Below are 23,689 nucleotides of genomic sequence, written 5' to 3'. Positions count from 1 at the left end.
CAAAGCCATCGCAACTACAAGGCGAAGCCTTCAAATATGTTAGTCTTCAAGCTAAAGTTTTAAATTCACCATATTTGCAAGTTGAAGTCTTAGAATCCAGCAAGCCTTCAAGTTCAATTCTTCAAATCCGTCAAGTTTTCAAGTTGGAATAAAAAAAAATCTAAGGTGGATTTCCCGAATTTATCTGGCATGATCCAGAAGATTTACAACTTTGATTTTTGGATACATATTATATTAGTAAGTCTAGTTTCCTAAGAATTTGGCATGATTTTGATGTTCCTACATCGAGATATGAATTTTCTCGACGAAACTGCGCAAATCTGAAACTATCGACGTTTTAGCATGTATTGTCAACTTCTTGAATTTATCTGGAACTATTCAGATTTTTTTTTTGCTTTGATTTTTGGATACATGCTAGATTTATGAGTCTAGTTTCTTGGGAATTTTGCGGCTCGTGATTTCAATGCCCCTACGTCGGGATATGAATTTCTTTGGTGAGACTGCTCGAATCTGAGAAATATTGGCGTTTCAGCATGTAGAGCCAAATTCTTGGATTTATCTGGTATGATCTATATGTTTGTTGACATTTATTTTTGGAAACATGCTAGATTTATGAGTCTAGTTTCTTGGGAATTTTGCGGCTCGTGATTTCAACGCCCCTACGTCGAGATATGAATTTTTTTGGCGAGACTGCTTGAATCTGAGAAATACTGGCGTTTCCGCATGTAGAGCCAAATTCTTGGATTTATCTGGGATGATCTATATGGGATTATACGACGAGCTAAGCATGGTAGAGTAGACGCAATGTTGGCATGATGATGGTTTGGTGCTTGGAGTGACCACATCTTAGATGATCGATTATAATTTTGGGTTTTCTCTGACGTCCAATTTGCTATATGAAGCAGATTCCTCAAAGAAGGCCACAGACTCGCATATCGCCCAGCTAGTATAGTATGAATCAAGAATCTAGTTTGGTCCGCGCCATCTTCAGTCTCAACTACGAGATACCTTAGTTTGGTGGATGGGGAAGTGTAGTGTCTGAAGTAAACCATCTCTTCAAGTTGCAAAGGACAAGAGAAGTTATTAGTAGCAGACTTGGACGTATATCCATAGGTACAAAGGCCTTGACAAATGAACTCCCTAAATTCTTAAGGTGGGGACGAGTATCCATCCATTTGCGCCGTAAGATTACCCTACCGTTCTTAGGGCGGGGACGAGTGTCCATCCCTGTGCGCCGTAAGATTACCCTACCGTTCTTAGGGCAGGGACGAGTGACCATCCCTTTGCGCCGTAAGATTACCTTACCGTTCTTAGGGCGGGGACGAGTGTCTATCCCTTTGCGCCGTAAGATTACCTTACCGTTCTTAGGGCGGGGACGAGTGTCCATTCCTTTGCGTCGTAAGATTACCTTACCGTTCTTAGGGCGGGGACGAGTAACCATCCCTTTGCGCCGTAAGATTACCTTACCGTTCTTAAGGCGGGGACGAGAATCCATCCCTTTGCGCCTCAATATTACCTTCTTCATGCATGGGTCATTCTCTTGAACAAGAACTCATCATTGTCGTTTGGACAAAAAAAAAGGAAGGAAAAAGATAACAAAACGAAGCGCGAACCAGAAGAAAAAAAAATTACCTGGCACTCTAATGCTTGCGAATTGGACTCAAGCTTCTGTTAAAGAGAGCAAACAAATTGGTGCTCTACGAATGAGAAGGACGCAACTATTTATAGGGTTAAAAAAAAACTGTCCAAATCCGAATAAAATATGGAAGTTGAATCCTAATAGGCCCCTTATATTGTTGGAGAAACTTTCGGACCAAGGACATGTATGATTTGCAGCGGCGGCACTATGTGAATCCTTGTTTGTGTTGGAGTACAGAACCCCCATGAACAACACAAAGGAAAAGAGAAAGAGCAATGAAGAAGACGGGTGGAAAACAGAAAGGAAAAGAGAGAGAAAAGTAAAGATTCTTTGAGAAAAGTAAAGGAGCAAATGAGTGTGTTGGTGTTGCTTTTAAGAAATGAAGAAACGGGTCGAAAACACAAAGGAAAAGAGAGAGAAAAGTAAAGAAGACAAATGAGTGTGTTGGTGTTGCTTTCAAGAGACTCAACTCTTTGACTGAAATACTAGACAAAATTGCTTAGCCAGTTGGATTCATCTCAGCCATACAACACACACACACTTGATAGATTAATTCTCAACCATTAGATTAAAAATACAACAGATTCAAATGTGGTCATGTGACCATCACGTGAAAGAATCAAACATTGTATATAAATAGATGTAGAGACTGATGAATAAAATTACACAGTGAAAATTCCTAAATACAGTGTCTTCATCTTCAATTTTCAACATGGTATCAGAGCAACTCTAAGCTTGATACAGATTTGTGTCAAAATCTCAAAATCATCTTCAAATTTTAGTAAGCCAAAATGCCTGAAACAAATGTAACAGAATCAGGCAGTGGTGAGAAAGGAATCACATATGACAATGGACATCCTTATCACCTAAACAATTTAGATTCACCTAGTATGACTCTAGTCAACACTATTTTTTATGGAAGAGGATACCCAGGTTGGAGGAGATCCATCCTCCTATCTCTATCAGCCAAGAGGAAACTTGGTTTTATCAATGGAGCTTGTAAAGCCCCAGATCTGAAGTCTGCAGATTTTGAACAATGGATTTGTGTCAATGATATGATTATATGCTGGATATCAAATGCATTATCTAAGGATATTGCAAACAGTGTGATGAACTCCAAGACTGCAAAAGAACTTTGGGACAGTCTAGAACAGAGATTTGGCAAGTCAAATGGTGCCAAACTCTACCATCTACAAAAGGGGTTGACAGGACCAGTACAAGGTAATAGTGACATTGCTGGGTACTTCACCAAACTTAAGAGGTTATGGGATGAATTAGATGGGATAAATGTGATTGTTTGCTGTTCATGTGAATGCACTTGTGATGGGAAAGCAAAATTAACAAAATCCCTGGAAGATCAGAGGTTGATTCAATTCCTAATGGGATTAAATGATGCATATGCTCAGGCAAGGGGTAACATACTTATGATGAATCCCTTGCCTGGAATAGATGTTGCATATTCCTTGCTTTTGCAGGATGAGAACCAGAGGGAAGTATATGCAAATGCACACTTCCCCTCTGATTTTGGATCATTTATGGCAATTGGTCAGGCAAAACAACCAAACAACACTTTATTTGCTGAGTTTGCAGCATTCATGGCTAATGGACAGGGAAGAAATGCACAGAAATTTAAAAACCAAGCAATGAGAGGACCGAGCACATATCAGAAATATAATAATTCAAACCAGAGGACTGCCAAGCCACAGAACAAATTTAGGGGTAAGAAGAAATATGATCCAAATGTATCTTGCACCTATTGTGGAAAAACAGGACATGTGCATGATGATTGCTACAGACTGCATGGATTCCCTACAGATTTTGAGTTCACTAATTCCAGAAACTATCAGCCCCAGCTTAAAGCAAATGCAAGTTTAACTCATGAGGCAGAGGAAAGCATGGGAGGACAAGATTTTGGAGTCAATGATGGGAATTTTGAGGAGCAGTTTAGCAAGGAACAAATTGCAAAAATGATGCAAATGTACAAGCAAAGTAAATTGACACAAGCAGGAAAAACAGGAATCAATGTAAATGCAGTGGCTGGTACCATTCTTAAATACTCAAGTTCTGCGTTTACTAGTCTTAAACAAAATACTTGGATCATTGATTCAGGAGCTTCAGAACACATGTGTTTTGATCCCAATTCTTTTCTATTTCTAATTCCTCTCCCTGTGCCTTTGAATATCAATTTACCTAATTCTTTCAAGGTAAGTGTAACTCATATAGGCAGTATTTCTATTTTACCAGGTCATGTCATAACTGATGTGCTTCTTGTGCCAGATTTTAAGTATAATCTGTTGTCAATCCACAAATTCTGTGTCCAGTTTCAATATGATGTCCTATTCACAACCACTGGATGTTTGTTGCAGGACCTTTCAATGAAGAGTCCTCAAGCTTTTGGTGAAGTTAGAGAGGGACTCTATCTATTGGAGCCTAATAGTGTCAAGTCTAGAAGTAATTTCAATTCCAATGATGTATTTTCAATTCCAAAAGGAAGAAATTCCATTTCACAATCAGTTTCAGTTTCTAATCCAGTGCATGTTAATGCTGTTCCTAATGTAAAGCTTTGGCATGTAAGGTTGGGACATCTCCCATTTTCAGCAATGAAACATTTAAGTTTTCTTCCTTGTTATTTCAATTCTAATTTTATTTGTGATGTATGTCCTAGAGCTAAACAAACTAGACAACCTTTTCCTACGAGTAGCATAAAGTCCAAACACATTTTTGATCTCATCCATATAGACACTTGGGGACCCTACAAGTGTAATACTTACAATGGATTCAGGTTCTTTCTCACCATAGTAGATGATTTCAGTAGAGGAACATGGACATTCTTACTAAGCACTAAGAGTAATGCTTTCCCTGTATTAAAGAGCTTTCTATCTATGGTAGAGAGACAGTTCAATGTGAGAGTTAAAATGATCAGGTCTGATAATGTTTTGGAGTTGGGGAAAGGCACACAAGAATCAGCATTTCTAGCCTCACAGGAGATTCTGCATCAACTGTCTTGTGTAGCTACCCCTCAACAAAATGGAATTGTTGAGAGGAAGCATAGACACCTCTTAGAGATTGTTAGAGGATTGATGCTCCAATCCAAATTGCCTATGTCCTACTGGGGGGAGTCTATTGTAACTGCTACACACATCATTAATCGATTGCCATCTAGTGTGCTCAAAGGACAGACACCCTATGACATATTGTTTAGACAAAAGCCTACTTATGGTCATTTAAGGAATTTTGGGTGTTTGTGTTATGCTTCTACCCTGGGACAGGGAAGGACCAAGTTTGATGAAAGAGCTACTGCTTGTGTTTTACTAGGATATCCTTTACAACAGAAAGGATATAAGCTGCTGTCTCTTGATACAAAGAAATTATTTGTATCCAGAGATGTGAGATTTCATGAATCACACTTTCCTTTCAACTCATCTGATAACTCACACACACACCTATTTTCCTCAATTCCCCTTCTTCCTTAGATCATCATTCTGATTTTCCATTTCAAACTCAATCAACTCCACCTGTAAATGATCTTTTTCACCTAGTTACACCCTTAGAACCTCCACACACTACTTCTGATCATCTGCCACTAAGTTCTCCTCACCAAATGAATTCTACAGATCAGCCTCTATCACCACAACTTGAGCCTACCTACTCAGGTTCTCCTACCCCACCAATTTCTCCTTCTACCTCTGTCCCTATCACAAATCCACCAAGAAGGTCTAGCAGGATCTCTCATGAACCTGTTTATCTAAAAGACTACATTTGCAATAGTGTAATCTTCACTGATCTAGGGAAAACTTGCTTTGATCACTCTCATAAGCCTAGGAGTTATGCTTTCTCTTCCTTATCTATCAACAATAAGCAACTACTCCATTCTATTTCTAACATTACTGAACCTAGTTGCTACAGCCAGGCTTCTCAACATCCAGGATGGAGAGAGGCCATGAACTCAGAAATTAAGGCCTTGGAAAACAATCAAACCTGGGAAGTTGTGCTGCTACCTAAGGGAAAAAGAGTTTTACCTTGCAAATGGGTTTACAAGGTAAAACACCTCTCAGATGGCAGTATTGAAAGACTTAAGGCAAGGCTTGTGGTGAGGGGGGATGTCCAAAGAGAGGGTATAGACTATGGAGAAACATTTTCACCTGTTGTGAAAATGACTACTATCCGCTGCTTACTTACCATTGCAGCTAAGAAAAAGTGGTTTGTTTCACAACTAGATGTCAACAATGCGTTTTTGCATGGTGACCTCCAAGAAGAGGTTTTTATGAAATTTCCAGCAGGAATGATACCTCCTAGTCCTAATCATGTTTGTCTTCTGAAAAAATCTCTATACGGTTTAAAGCAAGCTTCACGGCAGTGGTATGCTCGACTTGCAGGAGCATTAAGTTTCAAAGGTTATTCCTCTTCCTTAAACAACTATTCTCTGTTTTTTAAGCAAAATGGACCACTAATTTCCATCCTAGCAGTCTATGTCGACGATATTCTCCTAACAGGGGATGATTTGAGTGAACTCGAGAATATCAAATATTTTCTCAATACAGAGTTCAAAGTTAAAAACTTGAGAGAAATTCACTACTTTCTTGGCATGGAAATCTTACGAGAAGAGCATGGTTTTATTGTGAATCAAAGAAAGTTTACCTCAAATCTACTTCTCGAACTCGATGTCTCTCATTTGCCTAAGGTTGGCTCTCCTTTGGATCCTTCTTCCAAGCTTCGAGCAGATGACAATCCTCGCATGGATAACCCCACGCTTTATCGTCACTTGGTCGGAAAGTTGAATTATTTGACCAATACTCGCCCAGATCTGTCCTTTGCCGTTCTTGCTCTGAGCCAATACATGCAGCGACCTTGTTTGTCACATTTCTCCGCTGCTTTACGAGTTTTACAGTACCTGAGCTCAGATCCGGGTCAAGGAATTTTACTATCTTCCAATCCATCCTTTTCTTTACTGGCTTTTTGCGATGCGGACTGGGCATCGTGTAAAGATTCTCGCAAATCAGTTAGTGGGTTTTTCATTACCCTTGGAGGTGCTCCGATCTCGTGGAAATCGAAGAAACAAATCTCGATCTCTTTGTCTTCCGCAGAGGCAGAATATCGGTCCATGCGTCGTGTTACTGCTGAGCTTACATGGTTAATTCGTCTTCTTGAAGATCTTTCTGCTCCGATCTCACTCCCAATTCCGCTCCACTCCGATAGCCAAGCTGCCATCCATATAGCCCGTAATCCGGTCTTTCACGAACGCACCAAACATGTCGAATTAGACTGTCATTTTGTGCGCCAACAGTTCCAATCCGGTCTGATTACACTTTCCTTTGTTCCCTCTAAAGATCAACTTGCAGATCTATTTACTAAGGCTCTTTCTGGGGTTTCTCACAGAGCGATTTTGGACAAGTTGGGGGTCATGACTATCCTCTCCAACTTGAGGGGGGATGTTGGAGTACAGAACCCCCATGAACAACACAAAGGAAAAGAGAAAGAGCAATGAAGAAGACGGGTGGAAAACAGAAAGGAAAAGAGAGAGAAAAGTAAAGATGCTTTGAGAAAATTAAAGGAGACAAATGAGTGTGTTGATGTTGCTTTTAAGAAATGAAGAAACGGGTGGAAAACACAAAGGAAAAGAGAGAGAAAAGTAAAGAAGGCAAATGAGTGTGTTGGTGTTGCTTTCAAGAGACTCAACTCTTTGACTGAAATAAGAGACAAAAATGCTTAGCCAGTTGGATTCATCTCAGCCATACAACACACACACACTTGATAGATGAATTCTCAACCATTAGATTAAAAATACAACAGATTCAAATGTGGTCATGTGACCATCACGTGAAAGAATCAAACATTGTATATAAATAGATATAGAGACTGATGAATAAAATTACACAGTGAAAATTCCTAAATACAGTGTCTTCATCTTCAATTTTCAACAGTTTGATTCGGAAAGAATTTCCAATTTGTCCGTAAAGTAATCTTCCACTTTTGAAAATAGGAGTAAAAGCAATATTTATTGCTTGAGTATTATTTTGCATGGCAACAATAAGAAAAAGAAAACAAGTGGCAATTTATTTTACCGACGTGGGATCAGGTGCTAGGCGGCAACTATAAGCTGTTTACAACATTAATTAGGTAGCTGGCCTCTTCCTTATCCAAGTAGACATCAAATAAAGCTACTCGACTCCTAACGGGATTTAATGAAAGTGAGCAGTCGAATTATATACTTGTGATATGTCAATTGAGCAAGTGATTGAAGAATTAATATTTAATTACCATGTCTACTTAGTTGGACCAATATGAGATGATGAGCATGCTTGTTGAGGCATCTGTAAAAAAAAAATATTGATGGCATTGATTAGTACTTTCAAGACTGGTCTTTAAAGTATGTATACTCCGACACGTCTTGAAGTAGGGGGCATTTGTGGACAATGATATTTTATCAAATTTAAATCCACAAGAAATTCGGATTATATTCAAAATATATTAGTCCAAATAATTAAATTATGGGCTAATATAATTGAGTTAATTATTTAGGTCCAATAAATATGGATTTAATTAGAGGAGTTCAAATGCATTGGGCTAGCCCATTTAATTAGGCTAAAAATGATAAGCCCACTTTGTCAAGCCCAAGATATCATCTTGCCCAAGAGGCCTAAATTGGTGCCACATGTCAAATGACGTGGCACGCCAAGTCAAACGAAAGAGCCAATAGGATCATGCCATGTGTCAAAATGATGCAGCATGCCTAGTCAAATCAAAGGCCAATGAAGATGTGTCACGTGTACAAGTGACATGTTCCTGCCAATCAAATATCGACAGCTCAGCTTAAATCTGATTGGTCGAAAGAAATTTGTCCTTATCACAACTCCTCCATCCTACAACTATAAATAGGGGTCTCATAATTCAGAAAAGGGACAGCAATTCTAACAAGAAGCAAGAGAGAGCTCGTGGATCAAACACTGCGGATTTCTCTATAAGCTAAAAGCATTCAAGCATTCAAGTATTTCTCTAGAAGTTCTAGAGATCCAGACGAAGATTCAAGGTCAAGCTTCAAGCCCTTGAATCCAAGTACAAGTTCAAGATCAAGACCACCAGATTCAAGATCAAGCTCAAAAGCCCTTGAATTCAAGTACAAGTCAAGATCAAATCCATCAAGTTCAAGAATAAGCTCAAAAGCCCTTGAAATTATTGTTGAAAAGACGAATAAGAGGAATCATAGAGATTGTAACACTCATATTCTGAAATCAAATACAAAGATTGTTGCGATATTTTCCTGTCTCGATTATTATTTTCTCAACGCGAATTTTATTGTCTACACTGCTATCTCATCTTATACGGATACTACATGTACCGAAATTACAAAGACACCCATATATGTTGCAATAATTATCCAAGAAAGAAACCAATTACCCAAGGCTAAAAGGGTAAATTTACCTTCGCCGATTGCTCCTTGTCAACAGCCGACAGCAAACTCAACCGACCCAACTATATGAATCTCTCATTTCCTGAAAGGGCATGATTGGATCAATCAAATACCGCCAGATCAGCTAATTATCTCGTATAGTATAGTATTAGAAAGTATTCCCCCGGTCCAAAATAATTGAGGATTTAACATCTAAAATCCGGTCCAAAATAATTAAGTTTTTTAGTTTATCAAGAAGGTATTACATTTTTTTAAAATTTACCCTTGACACATTCTTAATTCAGTAACCAAATTTAATACTTGTTATGATTTCAAAACCCCTTTTAATTAAGAATATTTTAGTCAATATACATCTTAATTTTTAGGAATAAGTGAATTTCTTAATCCATATGTCCAAATCTAAAACTTCTATTATTTTGGATACGAGGGAGTCCTTAACTACTGTAATACAATTCGGTTATTTTAAGGTTGATTTGGGATCTCATCTTAACGTATATTATACGAGAAAAGGATAAAAATGGTCCCTTATCTATGATAGTAGGTTCAAAATAGTCCCTTAATTATGCACTTAACGGTTTTAGTCCTTTAAGTTTGTTACAAGTTAACAAAAACGGCCCCTTAACTATGAGAGTAGGTTCAAAATAGTCCCTTAACTATGCACTTAACGGTTTTGGTCCTTTAAGTTTGCCATAAGTTGACAGTTTTAGTCTCGACAAAATATTCATCGAACTCTATTTGTTAGATTTGACGAGAACTATGAAAAAAAGGGAAAAATTAGTGAGAACTCTAGATCGGTCAAATAACTCGGGACAAAACCGACGGATGTTAGTCGGTTATAGGAAAAAACTGAGGAAAAACCTACAGACTTGATAATTCAAAAAATAGTGTTTCGGAGCACAAAGATCGACGGATTCTGTCGATTAAAATCGAGGGAGTCCATTCGCTAAGTAAAATACACTAGATTCGTTTTTACTGAAAACTACAGAAAACTAAATACTTCCAGTGTAGTGATTCTTTTTTTTTTTTAAAATAGTTTCCGCGCATTTTTCCTCAAAAATAACCGATGGACTTCCGTTGGTTTTCGTAAAAAATAATAAAAATTAAAAAATAAAATAAAAAATAGTGTCCCTCGATTTTATCCATCGGTTTCTGTCCTTCGTTTTTTTCGCTTGTTTTTGGTAGTGACAACTTTTTTAGTTTCTGCTATTTCTAATTTATTTCTAAAGTCTAGTGTATTTTATTTAGTCGATGGATTCCCTCAGTTTTAATCGATAGAGTCCGTCGGTCTTTGTGTTTCGAGACACAATTTTCTGACATTATCAAACCGTTAAGTGCATACTTAAGGGACTATTTTTAACCAACCGTTATAGTTAAGGGACCATTTTGTCAACTTATGGCAAACTTAAAGGACCAAAACCGTTAAGTGCATAGTTAAGGGACTATTTTGAACCTACTCTCATAGTTAAGGGACCATTTTTGTTAACTTGTAACAAACTTAAAGGACTAAAATCGTTAAGTGCATAGTTAAGGGACTATTTTGAACCTACTATCATAGTTAAGGGACCATTTTTGTCCTTTTCTCTATATTATACAGTAGTAAGTATATCCATATAGTGAAATTACAAAAGACGCCCGCATATATTGCAATAACTATCCAAGAAACGGAGTAAACTTACCAAGGCTAAAATGGTAAAATTAACATTCGCCGATCGCTCATTTTCACCGACCCGACTACCTGAATCTCTCATCTCATTTTCTCTCTTTCTTATGATCTGAAACTAAACCTCATATTAATATTGTCTATTTATAATTGCCTCATAATATAGATTCAGAACAAGACAATTCAATGAGAGGACGTGATTGGATCAATTTAATCCTACCAGATGAGTTAATTATCGAGATTTTCAAGCGATTGGATTCAAAGTCAAGTCGAGACGCGTGTGCGCTCGTTTGCAACCGTTGGCTGCGTCTCGAGCGACTTAGTCGTGTCACTTTACGTATTGGTGCTTCTGGTTGTCCTGACGCGCTTGTTCAGCTACTCGCTCGCCGATTCGTCAATGTTCGTAATGTGTTTGTTGATGAGAGATTATCTATTCCTCTCCCTGTTGAACCTGTAAGTACTTGCCTTTTAATTCATTAGGTCCTACTGTTTGATATGTTTATTGATTCGCTGATTAGTTTGCGACATATCTCGAATTAATGTTTCTGAGTGTTTACCTCTCTTGGATATATATTGCATTGCTATTGGGGACATTTTGCTTAGAATTCTACTTGTGATCTTAATGATTTGGAAATATATATATATATATATATATATATATATATATATATATATATATATATATATATATATTTTGCCTAACTGCGTTATTCGTTTCTGTAAGCCTTTGAATTCAGTATGTCACTATTTGATATATTTGTCGATTTATCTTTTAATGCAACATATAGAAGTAATATTGAGCTCTCAAATTGAAGATTGGGATGTGTATTGCGTTCCTATTGGGAACATTTTGCTTAGGACTCTACTTGTGATTTTAATGATTTTGGAAAGATTGTTTTTGTTTTTGTGCCTAACAGTGTTATTCAACTAGCAAGCTTTTGAATTTACTATTTGATATATTTGTCGATTTGCTTTTTGTTGCAGCATCTCGAATTAATATTTCTGAGTATCTAGCTAGCTCTGGAATTGAAGATTGGGATGTGTATTGCATTCCAATAGGGAACATTTTGCTTAGAACTCTATTTGTGATCTTAATGATTTGGATAGATTGTTTTTTTTTTTTTTTTTTTGCTCAACAGCTTCTTCGTTACTGTTGCTATTGTGTACTCCTATATCTTTCGAGATATAACTGGTGAAAGATTATGTATTTGACAATTGTGGATAGAAACTCTAAAATCTACTCAGGACTCATTCTTACCACAAGCTTTTAATAATATGGCCATTATCTGTCATTACGTGCGGCTATCTCCACTATAGAAAAGAAAAAAAAAATCTAGTAAAGTAACTACTGTTTACATGTCAGTTGGGAATTGATGATCCTGATGTCTCATGTTAACCCTCATTTTTCACCTGAAATAAAATCAGATTGACATTATCATAGTTAGATGATGGTGTCGGTCAAATTAAAGATTGGAGATATGTATTGCATTCCAATTGGGAACATTTTGCTTAGAATTCTACTTTTGCTCTTAATGATTTGGAAAGATTGCGATTGCGTTTTTTTTTTTTGCCTAACAGCGTTATTAGTTTCTGTTGCTATTGTGTATATCTTTCGAGACATAACTGGTGAAAGATTATGTATTTTGTAATTGAGGGTAAAAACTCTAAAATCTAGCTCAGGACTTCAAAGCTTACATGCGAGTTGAGAATTGATGATTTAGACTGATCCTGATGTCTCAAGTTAACCCTCATTTTTTCACCTGAAATAAAATCTGAATGACATTATCGTAGTTAAATTATGGTGCTCGATACGAGACTTTTGGTGCTTGATTCTAAATTGTCACTATTTTTGTTTAGCTTCTGACTGCTTGTCTCTAAGAAATAACTGCTTACCTAGAGAAAAGGACATAAATGGTCCCTTAACTATGAGAGTAGGTTCAAAATAGTCCTTTAACTATGCACTTAACGGTTTTAGTCCTTTAAGTTTGCCACAAGTTAACAAAAATGGTCCCTTAACTATGAGGGTTGGTTAAAAATAGCCCCTTAAGTATGCACTTAACAGTTTTGGTCCTTTAAGTTCGCCAAAAGTTAACACTTTTAGTCTTCGACAAAATATTCATCAAACTATGTTTGTTAGATTTGACGAAAACTATACCAAAAAAAAAAAAAAAATTAGTGAGAACTCACAATTAGAGGTACACATTACTAAAGAAAAGACCAAATACCTCGGGACAAAACCGATGGACGTTAGTCCGTTATAGGGAAAAACCAAGGAAAAAACTAACAGACTTGATAATGTCAGAAAATAGTGTCTTGGAACACAAAGACCGACGGACTCTGTCGATTAAAACCGAGGGAGTCCATCGGCTAAGTAAAATACGCTAGACTCATTTTTATTGAAAACCCGGTATAAAATAAATACTTCCATTATGTGATTCTTTTCTTTTTAAAAAAAAAGTTTCCACGCATCTTCCCTTAAAAATAATTGATGGACGTCCGTTGGTTTTCGTAAAAAACAATAAAAAAATAAAAAAATAGTGTCCCTCGATTTTATCCATCGGTTTCCGTCCATCGTTTTTTCGCTTGTTTTTAGTAGTGACAACTTTTGTAGTTTCTGCTATTTCTAAAGTCTGTTGTATTTGACTTAGCCGATGGACTCCCTCGGTTTTAATCGACAGAGTCCGTCGGTCTTTGTGTTCCGAGACACTATTTTCTGACATTATCAAGTCTGTTGATTTTTTCCTTAGTTTTTCCCGATAATGGACTAACGTCTGTCGGTTTTATCCCGAGGTATCTGGTCTTTTCTTTAGTAATGTGTACCTCTAAATGTGAGTTCTCGCTAATTTTTTTTTTCTAACAAACAGAGTTCGATAAATATTTTGTCGGAGACTAAAAGTGTTAACTTTTGACGAACTACAAGGATCAAAACTGTTAAGTGCATACTTAAGGGACTATTTTTAACCAACCCTCATAGTTAAGGGACCATTTTTGTTAACTTGTGGCAAACTTAAAGGACCAAAACTATTAAGTGCATAGTTAAGGGACTTTTTTGAACCTACTCCCATAGTTAAGGGACCATTTATGTCCTTTTCTCGCTTATCTATGGAACTTATCTTTTACCTGAAGTATGACTTATCCTCATTTTTTTTTTTTTTTTTTGTGTTTTGAAATGGAATTATGACTCATTCTATTGCGTTTGGGTGGATATAAAATGTGAATAAACTTGTTATCACGTTTCTGAAAGAACTTTAACGACCTTTGCTTTCGGAAGTCTTTTAACCTTTGTCTTATGTGAGCTGAACATTTTCTTTTGATCGGTGAGAGAGAATACTATCGAGATGGGCACCAAGAAGGTATAGAGTCGAGATACATATTGATGCTCAAAAGAAGAAGCATATACAGAAAAATAGGATAAGTCCTCAATACATCTACAGTTTCTCTCATTGAATGAGGCTGCATGAGCTAGCGAGAAGTGACTGGGGATATTGTTGTTCCAATTGCCATTTAGCTAATAAGCGCATTTCGGGACCATAGAGTCTACTGCTTATATCTGTTTTCCCTGCTGTGCATCCTAGCCGCTTGGCTTGATGCATGCTTGAACTGAACAAAGCATGACTTGTTCATTGCCAAAATGAGAGAAACAAAACGAAGTAAAATGTGATAGAAATACTTCTTAGCACGTATATTTGTTAGCCAACCTTCTATGCCCTTCTGGAGATGGTCTGTATTAAATTTACTCCAAATCCAGCAGTTGAAACAAAGATTTTGCCCCAAGTTATTGAATACTGGAATGAATGGGTTCAAAAGGAATGAGATGGCCATTGCGGATTCATATAATCTAACTCAACTAGCTTGAGATTGAAGCATAATAGTAGTTGTTGTTGCTGTTATGCGACTTCATCCTTTCATACAGATTTCTAGAAGTATGAGGAGTTTTATCAGCTTTGTTAAGAAAAGTTATAGAAGAGCCCAACAGAAAAGATACAGTAATTAGACCCTTTCTGCACTGCCAAGTCATTATGAGAAGCTTTAGAATTAAAGTTGTGAAGGGATAACTCCTGATTTAAGAAGCGTATAACAGTAGAAGTTAGAAATAAAATTGTGAAGGGATAACTCCTGATTTAGGAAGTGTTAGAAGCTTCCAATCTTTATGTGGTCTTCTAAGTATGATAACCAAATAACTGCAAAGTCCCTGAGAGTCAAGTAATCAGTCATATGCTTCCTTATTCACTACGAAGGATATAACTCAGTGTATAGATCTTTCAAGGAAGTCCTCCATCCAAACTTCTTTCTGAAATTAATTTAACTCCCTGCCCCAACTTGTATTAGCGTGTTTTAAAGATTCGGGTAAATCAAGATTGATGCACCTTCTTCCCTTATCAAAAAAAGTAGATGCACCTTCTTTGAGGCTCTATCATCTTGTGGATCTGATTTCATTGGAAAACAATCCCCATCTAGCCATCTATCTTCAGATACGGAGGGCTTATGACTAACATAATTTTAAGCCCCAAAAAACAAGGTAAGAAAACCTTAATTATTGGTGATAAGCTGCGTCTATTAATTGTTGTGTCACCTTGCAATGAATGTGTTTAATTCGAGTTTGACACATTTACTGGATTAATTCTGCAGGGAAATCTGATTTTACTGGGCGAAACAATCACCATATTAAATTTAGATTTAGTGGTAATACCTATCAAAAAAAGAAAGAAAGGAGTTTCACATTTGGTGGTAATATAAGTGACTCCACTATTTGTTAGGTTCACATGCGAATCCTCTGCCTTTTGTTTGACAGGCTTGGGTTATGCTTTTTTCAAGTTTCTGGTGCTAAACACCATTTTCTAAAGGTTTGTGTGCTATATTATTTGTTAGGTTCACAAGCGAATTTCTGAGCTTGTACCTGGAAGCTACATTCATCTTGAAAGTCTAAACTTATTGTTTCTTTTGTATACCCGTTGCAGGGAAGAAGACGTGGCACTGATCATTCTGTGACTTCATCTCTCAATATCCATTCCCTGGGTGAAACAAATGGCTTGGAAGACAATGAAACAGAATCTTACTGTTTGTCAGATGCTGGGTTGGCTGCTGTTGCTGCTGGCTTCACTAAGCTTGAAAAGCTGAGCTTAATATGGTGCTCCAATGTGACGCATGTGGGGCTGAGGTCTATAGCTGAAAAATGCATATTATTGAAGTCTTTGGATTTACAGGTAAATATCTGGTCATCTAGAACTTTGGTTTCCCCATGGTTATTCTATTGATCTGTTTCAAGCTGTTTTGGAATTGAATGATATGATGTGCATGTTGGACCAAAGGTCTTAGAAGCTTTAGTTTCCTGTTCTTCTTAAAGGGCTGTTATGTTGGAGATCAAGGTCTAGCAGCTGTTGGGGAGTTCTCTAAGCAACTTGAAGAGTTGAATTTGCGGTTCTGTGAAGGCCTAGCTGACGCAGGCTTGATTAAATTGGTAGCTGGTTCCGGGAAAACGTTGAAATCGATTAGTTTGGCTGCCTGTGCAAAAGTAACTGACACCTCCTTGGAAGCTGTGGGATCTCATTGTAGATCTTTGGAGTCCTTGTCGCTAGACTCAGAGTTTATCCATGATAAAGGTGTACTTGCTGTTGCCCAAGGATGCCCTCAATTGAAGGTTCTGAAGCTACAATGCGTCAATGTTACAGATGATGGTCTGCAAGGCGTTGGCACTTGCTGTTTGTCGCTGGAGTTGTTGGCTCTTTTCAGTTTCCAATTATTTACAGACAAGTTAGTTGTTTATCTGGGTTTCTTCCCTATTTGGATTTAGTTATTTTTACTACCAGCAGCATGATCATAACTTCTATAATCATGTAAGCTTTTGTAATGTACATCTACATTTTAGGCATAGAAACATATTCCTTTAAACCAATAGCTTTTTCAGAGTTCGGATTATGCAATCTAAATATCTAATCTTTAAATTTAAAACTCCATCTTTGCTAAAAAAGAATTTCTGAATATAGACAATAGATAGGAACTTGATTCAAACTGCGTGTTGGTGTCTGCCTTTTATGGCAATAGTTGCACGTGAAAATTTTACAAAGCATGTGCTAGGGAGATGATTGATTTACAGAATCTGACCTATATACAATAACAACTACATACCCAGTGTAATCCCACAGGTAGGTTCTGGGGAGGGTAGGTTGCATGCAACCTTACCCCTACAATCTGACCTATATCTTTCTGCATATTTCTTCAGGAGTCTGTGTGCTATTGGTAAAGGGTGCAAACGGTTGAAGTCTCTTACCTTGAATGATTGTACTTTCTTAAGTGACAAAGGCTTGGAAGCAGTTGCAGTTGGTTGCACTGGGCTCACGCATCTTGAGGTTAATGGCTGCCACAATATAGGGACATATGGACTGGAGACTATTGCGAGATCTTGCACGTACGCCTCTTGCTTTATTTTGAATTTCTTTTCAACCCTAGTGTCGACTGTTAGTTACTGAAGGGCAAAAAAAACCTAGTGTTGACTTCTTTTCCCTTCTCCTTGTTCTATGATAGATTCTTGTAAACTGCTTATATTTCTAAGGTCATATGTATGAGTGGTGCATTTGAGGAGTGTGTTTAGCATGAGAAGCATTTATGTGAGTATTTAGTAAATGTTTAGAATTATATCTAGAGGTTTCGAAAAAATAAGCACTAAAAGAAGAAGCCCAAATTTGGTGCTTATGGAACTACTTTTGCACCTAAGATCTTAGGTGCTAATTTAAAAGAAAATTTGCTATCAAATAGAAATGTAGTGCTCCTGCTTGAGTTTAATTTTGTAAATTAAACAGAAAAATTGCTTCATAGAACAATTATAGCAGATTATAGATGGAGTGCTTATAGAAGATTTAGAAGGTGATTTTTTTAAATGCACTCTTTGGAAAAGTAATTTTTTCTTAATCTCAATAAAAGAAGAAGGTATTTCTACATAAGCTGTACTCCCAAGCTAGACCAAATTGAGTTCTCTGTTATTCCAAAGCTCATGCTACAATCATGTTATTCTATTTTCTGTCAGTATTACCTCACGAAATGAAATGATATACTTTTCCAAACTCCCAGGGGATGGTTTTTATGACTCATCCATGTTTACAGCCAGATATCTGAATCTCTTGACTTAGATAATTATCACGGAACGCATATAAGTTCCACCATTTCCAAAGAGGCTTATGATAGGACATAGGCTGAGTTAGAATTGGAATTTGATTGGGAGAAGCGTGAAGCTAGCTCTTAGTACATGATAATATGCCGAATCAGAATGGTAATATCAGTTTTCCTATGTTTTATCTTATTACTGATGCTGATTTCGTCATATATGTTTCTTTTGAATATGATATTATTTCTTTCAAGAAAATGTGAATAGAAGAGGATGGGAGCAGTAATTTTGTGGGCAGTAAAATTTATTTGTGTTCATAGGCGATTGGCAGTAATTTCATTATCTAAACAGTAATTTCATTGTCTTCAATGAACTCCTGTCATTTATCAACGTTTGGTAACCTCCAATTTCCATCATTTTTTCTCTTTAGAAATGTGGACAGAAAATCTAATCTATTATGACTAGCAAACACTTGAATCATAGTTGATTGGTTTTGCTGATAGATTGATTACTGCTATTTATGTATTATGCTCGACTCATCTTATTAATAGTACTTGTGAAATTCATGAATCTTATCCATTGCTTGACCTGATAGTTTGTACCTCTCGATCCTGCTCCTATCTTGAGTTTTCTCCTCCTTTTTTTAATGAGTCAAAAGGTCCTAATTTGGGTTTTGGCTTCGCAATGTAGGCATCTCTCTGAGTTGGCCTTGCTATATTGTCAAAGAATTGGTAATTTTGCATTGTCTGAGATTGGCAGAGGATGCAAGTTCTTGCAAGCTCTGCATTTGGTAGATTGTGCGAGTATTGGGGACGAAGCCATATGTTCTATAGCCAGAGGATGCTGCAACCTCAAAAGGCTCCACATCCGCCGATGTTATGAGGTACTTTAATAATCTCTCTCTCTCATTACTTCCTCTTCAATATGGCTTTCTCTCTTGTTCTCTAGTGATGTCAAAGTTACAAGATACATTTACATGTGGAGTGTTGCATATTGCTGGAGGCATATATATTTTCTTGATCAGTAAAGATTCAAAAATTACCGGCATCGAGATGGTGCTGTACATGTACGCTAGGGATCCAGAAACATCCGCAGAGCTTTTCTAATACATCAGCAGACAAAGCGAGAATATTCCTCCAGTTCTAGTGTTTGACTATGTACATAAACCAGATACCCCTATTCCTGAGGGGCACTGAATAAATCTAAGAGTTTAACCTTATCCAATATGGATCATTCTCAAAAAAGAATACAAGAAACCTCATCCGATATGAATCCAACTTTACAACAATAAGAGAGTAAAAGCCAAACAGTTGTATTTGATTTTGCTAACAGATTCTGCTCTATTCTTGAAGCACCTTAAGTCCTTTCCTTCCATATTGTCCATCAAATGCATGCTGGAATTGTAGTTCGTGCCGTTTTCTGTTTCTTAGTGATGCCTCTTCCTTCCAACCGAGTGGAAGCTCCCTGGTAGTTCTTGGCATCATCCACTTCAGCTTAAAGATGTGCAGGAACATTACCATAGTTGTTAAGAGTAATATGCAATGTAGAAAAATGTGACAGTTGTCTTCCAGCTTTATCTCAGAAAGGTAGCACCTGCTTCACAAGCTTATCTTCTTTTTTAACTAGCCTCATATGCTGCCACGTGAGTCAATCTACCTTAACCTTTGAAATCTGCTTCCAAGGCCATCTCAGGTTATGTTCACTTCCTACCTTTCAAGTCCCTGTAATAAGATTTAACAGAAAATACACCTTTGCTATCTGGTGCCCAAAAGACTCTATCTTTGTCTTCCTCCCTCCCTTTGAATCCCTGCAATAACAAAAGAATTGTCCAGCCTTGTAATTTCCCAATCATCTAGCTTTCGCCTCGTTCTTATTTGCCGTAATGACTGTCTTGCTTCCGTGTCTTGCACTATCTGGAAGAAGTTGGGAAATTGCCCCTTAAGTGGAGTATTGCTTATCCGTTTATTGTGCCAGAAAGAAATTCTTATACCATACTATAAAGCTGATTCCTAATGAGAACTCTTGCCATTGACGTCTTGTGTTCTTCCATACAGCATATCCATGAAGACCAGCTGCATTGAGGTGCTGCATTGAGGCACCTCTTCCATTGACGTCTTGTGTTCTTCCATACAGCATATCATTACACGCTTCTCTCTATCCGCTTCTCCACGACACCTCTTCCTCTCCTATCTCGTCCTCTTCTGAATACCTCCATAACCATGTCATCAGTGAATTTCCATTTTGCAGCCTCAAATTTTTTGTGCCCAAATGACCCCCTTTTTCGTCCTTGATTACATTGTTCGAGCTAATTAGATGAAATGCCTTTGTTTCTTTGTTTCTTGCCATAGAAAGTCCCTTTTAATTTATCGAACCTTTTCCCCATCTTCATCCTAATTGGAAAAAATGACACCACATATGTAGGCAATGCATCTAATACACTGTTGACGAGCACCAGCACTCCTCCCAAATACAAATTAAGGTGTTCATTAATAAACTATTTTCTGGAGGCATAAATCTATTAACAAAGCACCTAAGTTTATTTAAAAAGCTTTTGGTGCTCCCATACATTAATAAAAGTGTTACATGTGCTTTCACGAAATCATGAAAAATTCTTTTTGTTTAGTTTCTTTGTTCTGTCTTTAGAAGGTATATTATATTTCGGTTGGGGTGTGGGGTTGGGTCAACTTGAGTGTACGTTTTCTTCATAAAGAGAAAGCGTTTTAACAACCAAAGAGCCATTTGGTAGTACTATTTTGTTCAGATTAGTTACCCTAGTCATTCACAAAACTGGTATAATTTACTGAGTAATGTTTCGTCCTTTTTTTTTTTTTTTTTTTTTTTTTTTTTTTTGTGTGGATGGGGGTGTATGATTTCTCTGGAAAAAGGGTAAAGTTGCTTGTGGAAAAGATTTGAGGTTCAAATCCTATTGACAGTCGTATCAACCAGAATGCCCTAGCACCTTCCTCCCATAAATTAGAAATGCCATTCTCGCCGTTGTTACTGTTCCTTTTTTCTGAATGCTATGTACTGCTCTCCTTTTTGTTTGCAATGTCTTCTTCAATTCTGTATTTCCTTTTTCAAAGTGCTTTGAAATGCTTTTCTTGAAGCCGAGGGTCTATCGGAAACAACCTCTCTATCTCCACGAGGTAGGGGTAAGGTCTGCGTACAACCTACCCTCCCCAGACCCTACTTGTGGGATTACACTGGGTATTTGTTGTTGTTGATTCTCGTTTATCTATGCGAGCTCAAGTTCTCAGGATCCTTCCCTTGCTATTTTACTCCCTTCAATAGTATTTGCAATAACATTTTCTTCATCTGGAATAACATACGTGCAACAGCTCCATATTGGCCTTATGACTGGGAGACTCTTATGATCAACTAAACACACCACTGTTATCTGCGCTTCTCTTTAGGCTATATTACGTAGCATTCAAAAGACTTAAGTGACTCATGGGAGGCATAATATCCCCCATTTTCCCCCCTTTTTCCTTCTTTCTAATCTATCACAGTATCATAACTGGCTAGATTTTTTTTGGGAATGTGTTCTTCCTCGTCTCGTTGTCTGTTTCTCTCTGTTAAAATCCTTAGGTGGCCAAAAAGCTCTTGTTGACTGTTGGATAACATTTGTAGAAAACCATATCATTGTGTCGGTTATCTACCCCTTTTTTTGAGAGAGATTACAATTTTGTGAAGGTTCTCTACTTTGGTATAAAGATTCTATAGATGTGGTTTTCCTTCATTGATAAATTATTTACCTTAAGAAAAAGAGAACTCTTGTTGCAAGATAAGTACTGACTAGACTGTATTTAAAGTGGAAGGTGCTTTAATTACTAGGTGCAAGGCATGATTCCTGAGTAGGAAGATAGAGAAGATGACCGAGGGGGTATGAACTGGAAATAGGCGCTGACTTGTACATTTAACAGTTTTGGGTTGGAAGTAGCAAACATTGTTGGAAAGCGGTTTTCTGCTTTCAGCATCTGCTTACTATCCCTAAATGATGTAGTTTCTTTTGTTGGTGAAATCTGGTTTGTTCTGTATCCTTCGCACTGTGTGCCCAAAACTCAATTGTTTTATTTGATAATACTGCGCTTTTCATCTGATTTGATAGGTTGGAAATAAGGGAATTATAGCTGTTGGTGAGAACTGTAAATTTCTTACAGACCTTAGCCTTCGATTCTGTGATAGGTACGTGAATTTCTCTTTCTCAACTAGTGTCGCCTTATATTTATTTTGTTTCTCAATGATCAAGGCTCGGCTTATAAAATTGTCAGACAGCCTCTTCCTTGCTTGCATTACTTCTTCTATTGTCCTTTTAATTTATACTTGAATGCTCTTTGAGATGAGCATTTATCTTTGTGTTTCTTTTCTCTGTTTCTTTTTGGATACGGGAACTTTTGTGCTCCTTTTAGCACCTCTGGTGCTGCAAGAGGTTGCTTGTCCATTTGAAGATGAAGATTGTCTAGGCACAATTTTCATCTACCTCTTTATGCCGGAGTCCGATGGAAAATGTTCTACACTGCGAGATTCAATAAAAAATTGTGTCTAGGTGGTTCCTTGCTTTAGCAGCTTCTCCTTTATGCGTATTGTTCATAGCTTATATTTTGCATTGCATATACTTTGAACTGCTTCTTGATCAAAGCTTGCTACTTAAATACTCTAAAGCATTGCCGGTAATTTGGCTCTAATGAGTCTTAGCCTCTTTTTAATTACCAGAGTAGGGGATGAAGCGCTTGTGGCTATTGGTGAAGGTTGCTCTCTGCATCATTTGAATGTCAGTGGCTGCCACCAAATTGGGGATGCTGGAATAATTGCCATAGCAAGAGGATGCCCTGAACTCAGTTACTTGGATGTGAGCGTACTCCAGGTTTGTCCACTTATATTTGCTCTTTATAGTGGGTAAACATTGCATATGATGCAAAGACTATATGAGTATGCTTAACACACCAAGTTTATTAGGCAATTATGTATGTTGATTTAAAGTGACTAGGTAACAACTTAAGTTATATTCAAACCACTCAATAGGTATAGCTTAAAATGGTTGCTTCATTGTGAATATCACCGGTTAATAAGTGGATTAGAAACCCCTCTTAATAAGTCCCATATGTAACACATGTACACGCATATTGCTTCTGTATACATGCTGTTTGAAGGAGCAAGAATTGTGTTTTAATCTTCATTCAGCACTGAATACTAGTGCATCGTATTTCGACAGGATTTGGGCGATATGGCCATGATGGAGCTAGGTGAAGGATGTCCGTTGCTGAGGGATATTGTGCTGTCGCACTGTCGTCAAATAACAAATGTAGGTTTAAGGTATCTTGTTAACAATTGTACCTTGTTGGAAACCTGTCACATGGTCTATTGCCCTGGTATTACCGCTTCTGGAGTAGCCACGGTGATAACGAGCTGCAAAAATATAAAGAAAGTTCTTGTAGAGAAGTGGAAAGTGAGTTCAAGGACCAAAAGGAGAGCAGGATCCATCATCTCCTATCTCTGTGTTGATCTGTAGATCTCTGTAACGCGTTCGTAATTATATCTTGCAGCTCCAATCAAAAGCAGCAAGGTTACAGCAGACTATCGTTGTGTTAGCCAGTTTAAGCTGCAAATTGCCTCGGCATGGAAAAGGCCTAGTGTCGTGAGAGCTTGTCTTGCACTTTTCTTTATCTGCTATGTTCTTTCATTTGTTTATATGTCTAAATCTCACAGGAATGTGCTAGTAGATTGACTATATTGTAGAAGGTTATTTTCTTGTTCTTGTATTTTACTTCGTCTACTCAAGGTGTCAGGTGGTGTAACTTGTATCCCTCCGATGTTTTAGAACGTGTTAGTAGATTGACTTTATTGATAAAAATTGGCAAACAGCCGCTTCTTTTACCTATTTAA

General features: G+C 37.4%; 1 protein-coding gene across 2 annotated transcripts; it reads left to right on the top strand.

Annotated features, from left to right (window-relative positions):
- Positions 1-10,717: 10,717 nt before the first annotated feature.
- LOC132642061 (F-box/LRR-repeat protein 4) lies at positions 10,718-23,689 on the top strand. Of its 2 annotated transcripts, XM_060359329.1 has the most exons (9): positions 11,041-11,160; positions 15,337-15,551; positions 15,666-15,911; positions 16,052-16,458; positions 16,928-17,113; positions 18,497-18,689; positions 21,915-21,991; positions 22,520-22,670; positions 23,019-23,689. In XM_060359329.1, the coding sequence occupies exons 2-9, from the start codon at positions 15,471-15,473 to the stop codon at positions 23,313-23,315; spliced, it is 1,638 nt and encodes a 545-aa protein (XP_060215312.1). In that variant the 5' UTR covers positions 11,041-11,160; positions 15,337-15,470; the 3' UTR covers positions 23,316-23,689. The 2 variants fall into 2 exon arrangements, with proteins under 2 accessions (XP_060215303.1, XP_060215312.1); XM_060359320.1 differs by lacking the exon at positions 15,337-15,551 and having other exon boundaries at positions 10,718-11,160.

Source organism: Lycium barbarum, chromosome 1 (assembly GCF_019175385.1).
Source record: "Lycium barbarum isolate Lr01 chromosome 1, ASM1917538v2, whole genome shotgun sequence".
NCBI lineage: Eukaryota > Viridiplantae > Streptophyta > Magnoliopsida > Solanales > Solanaceae > Lycium > Lycium barbarum.
This window is presented reverse-complemented; position numbering and strand designations above follow the sequence as displayed.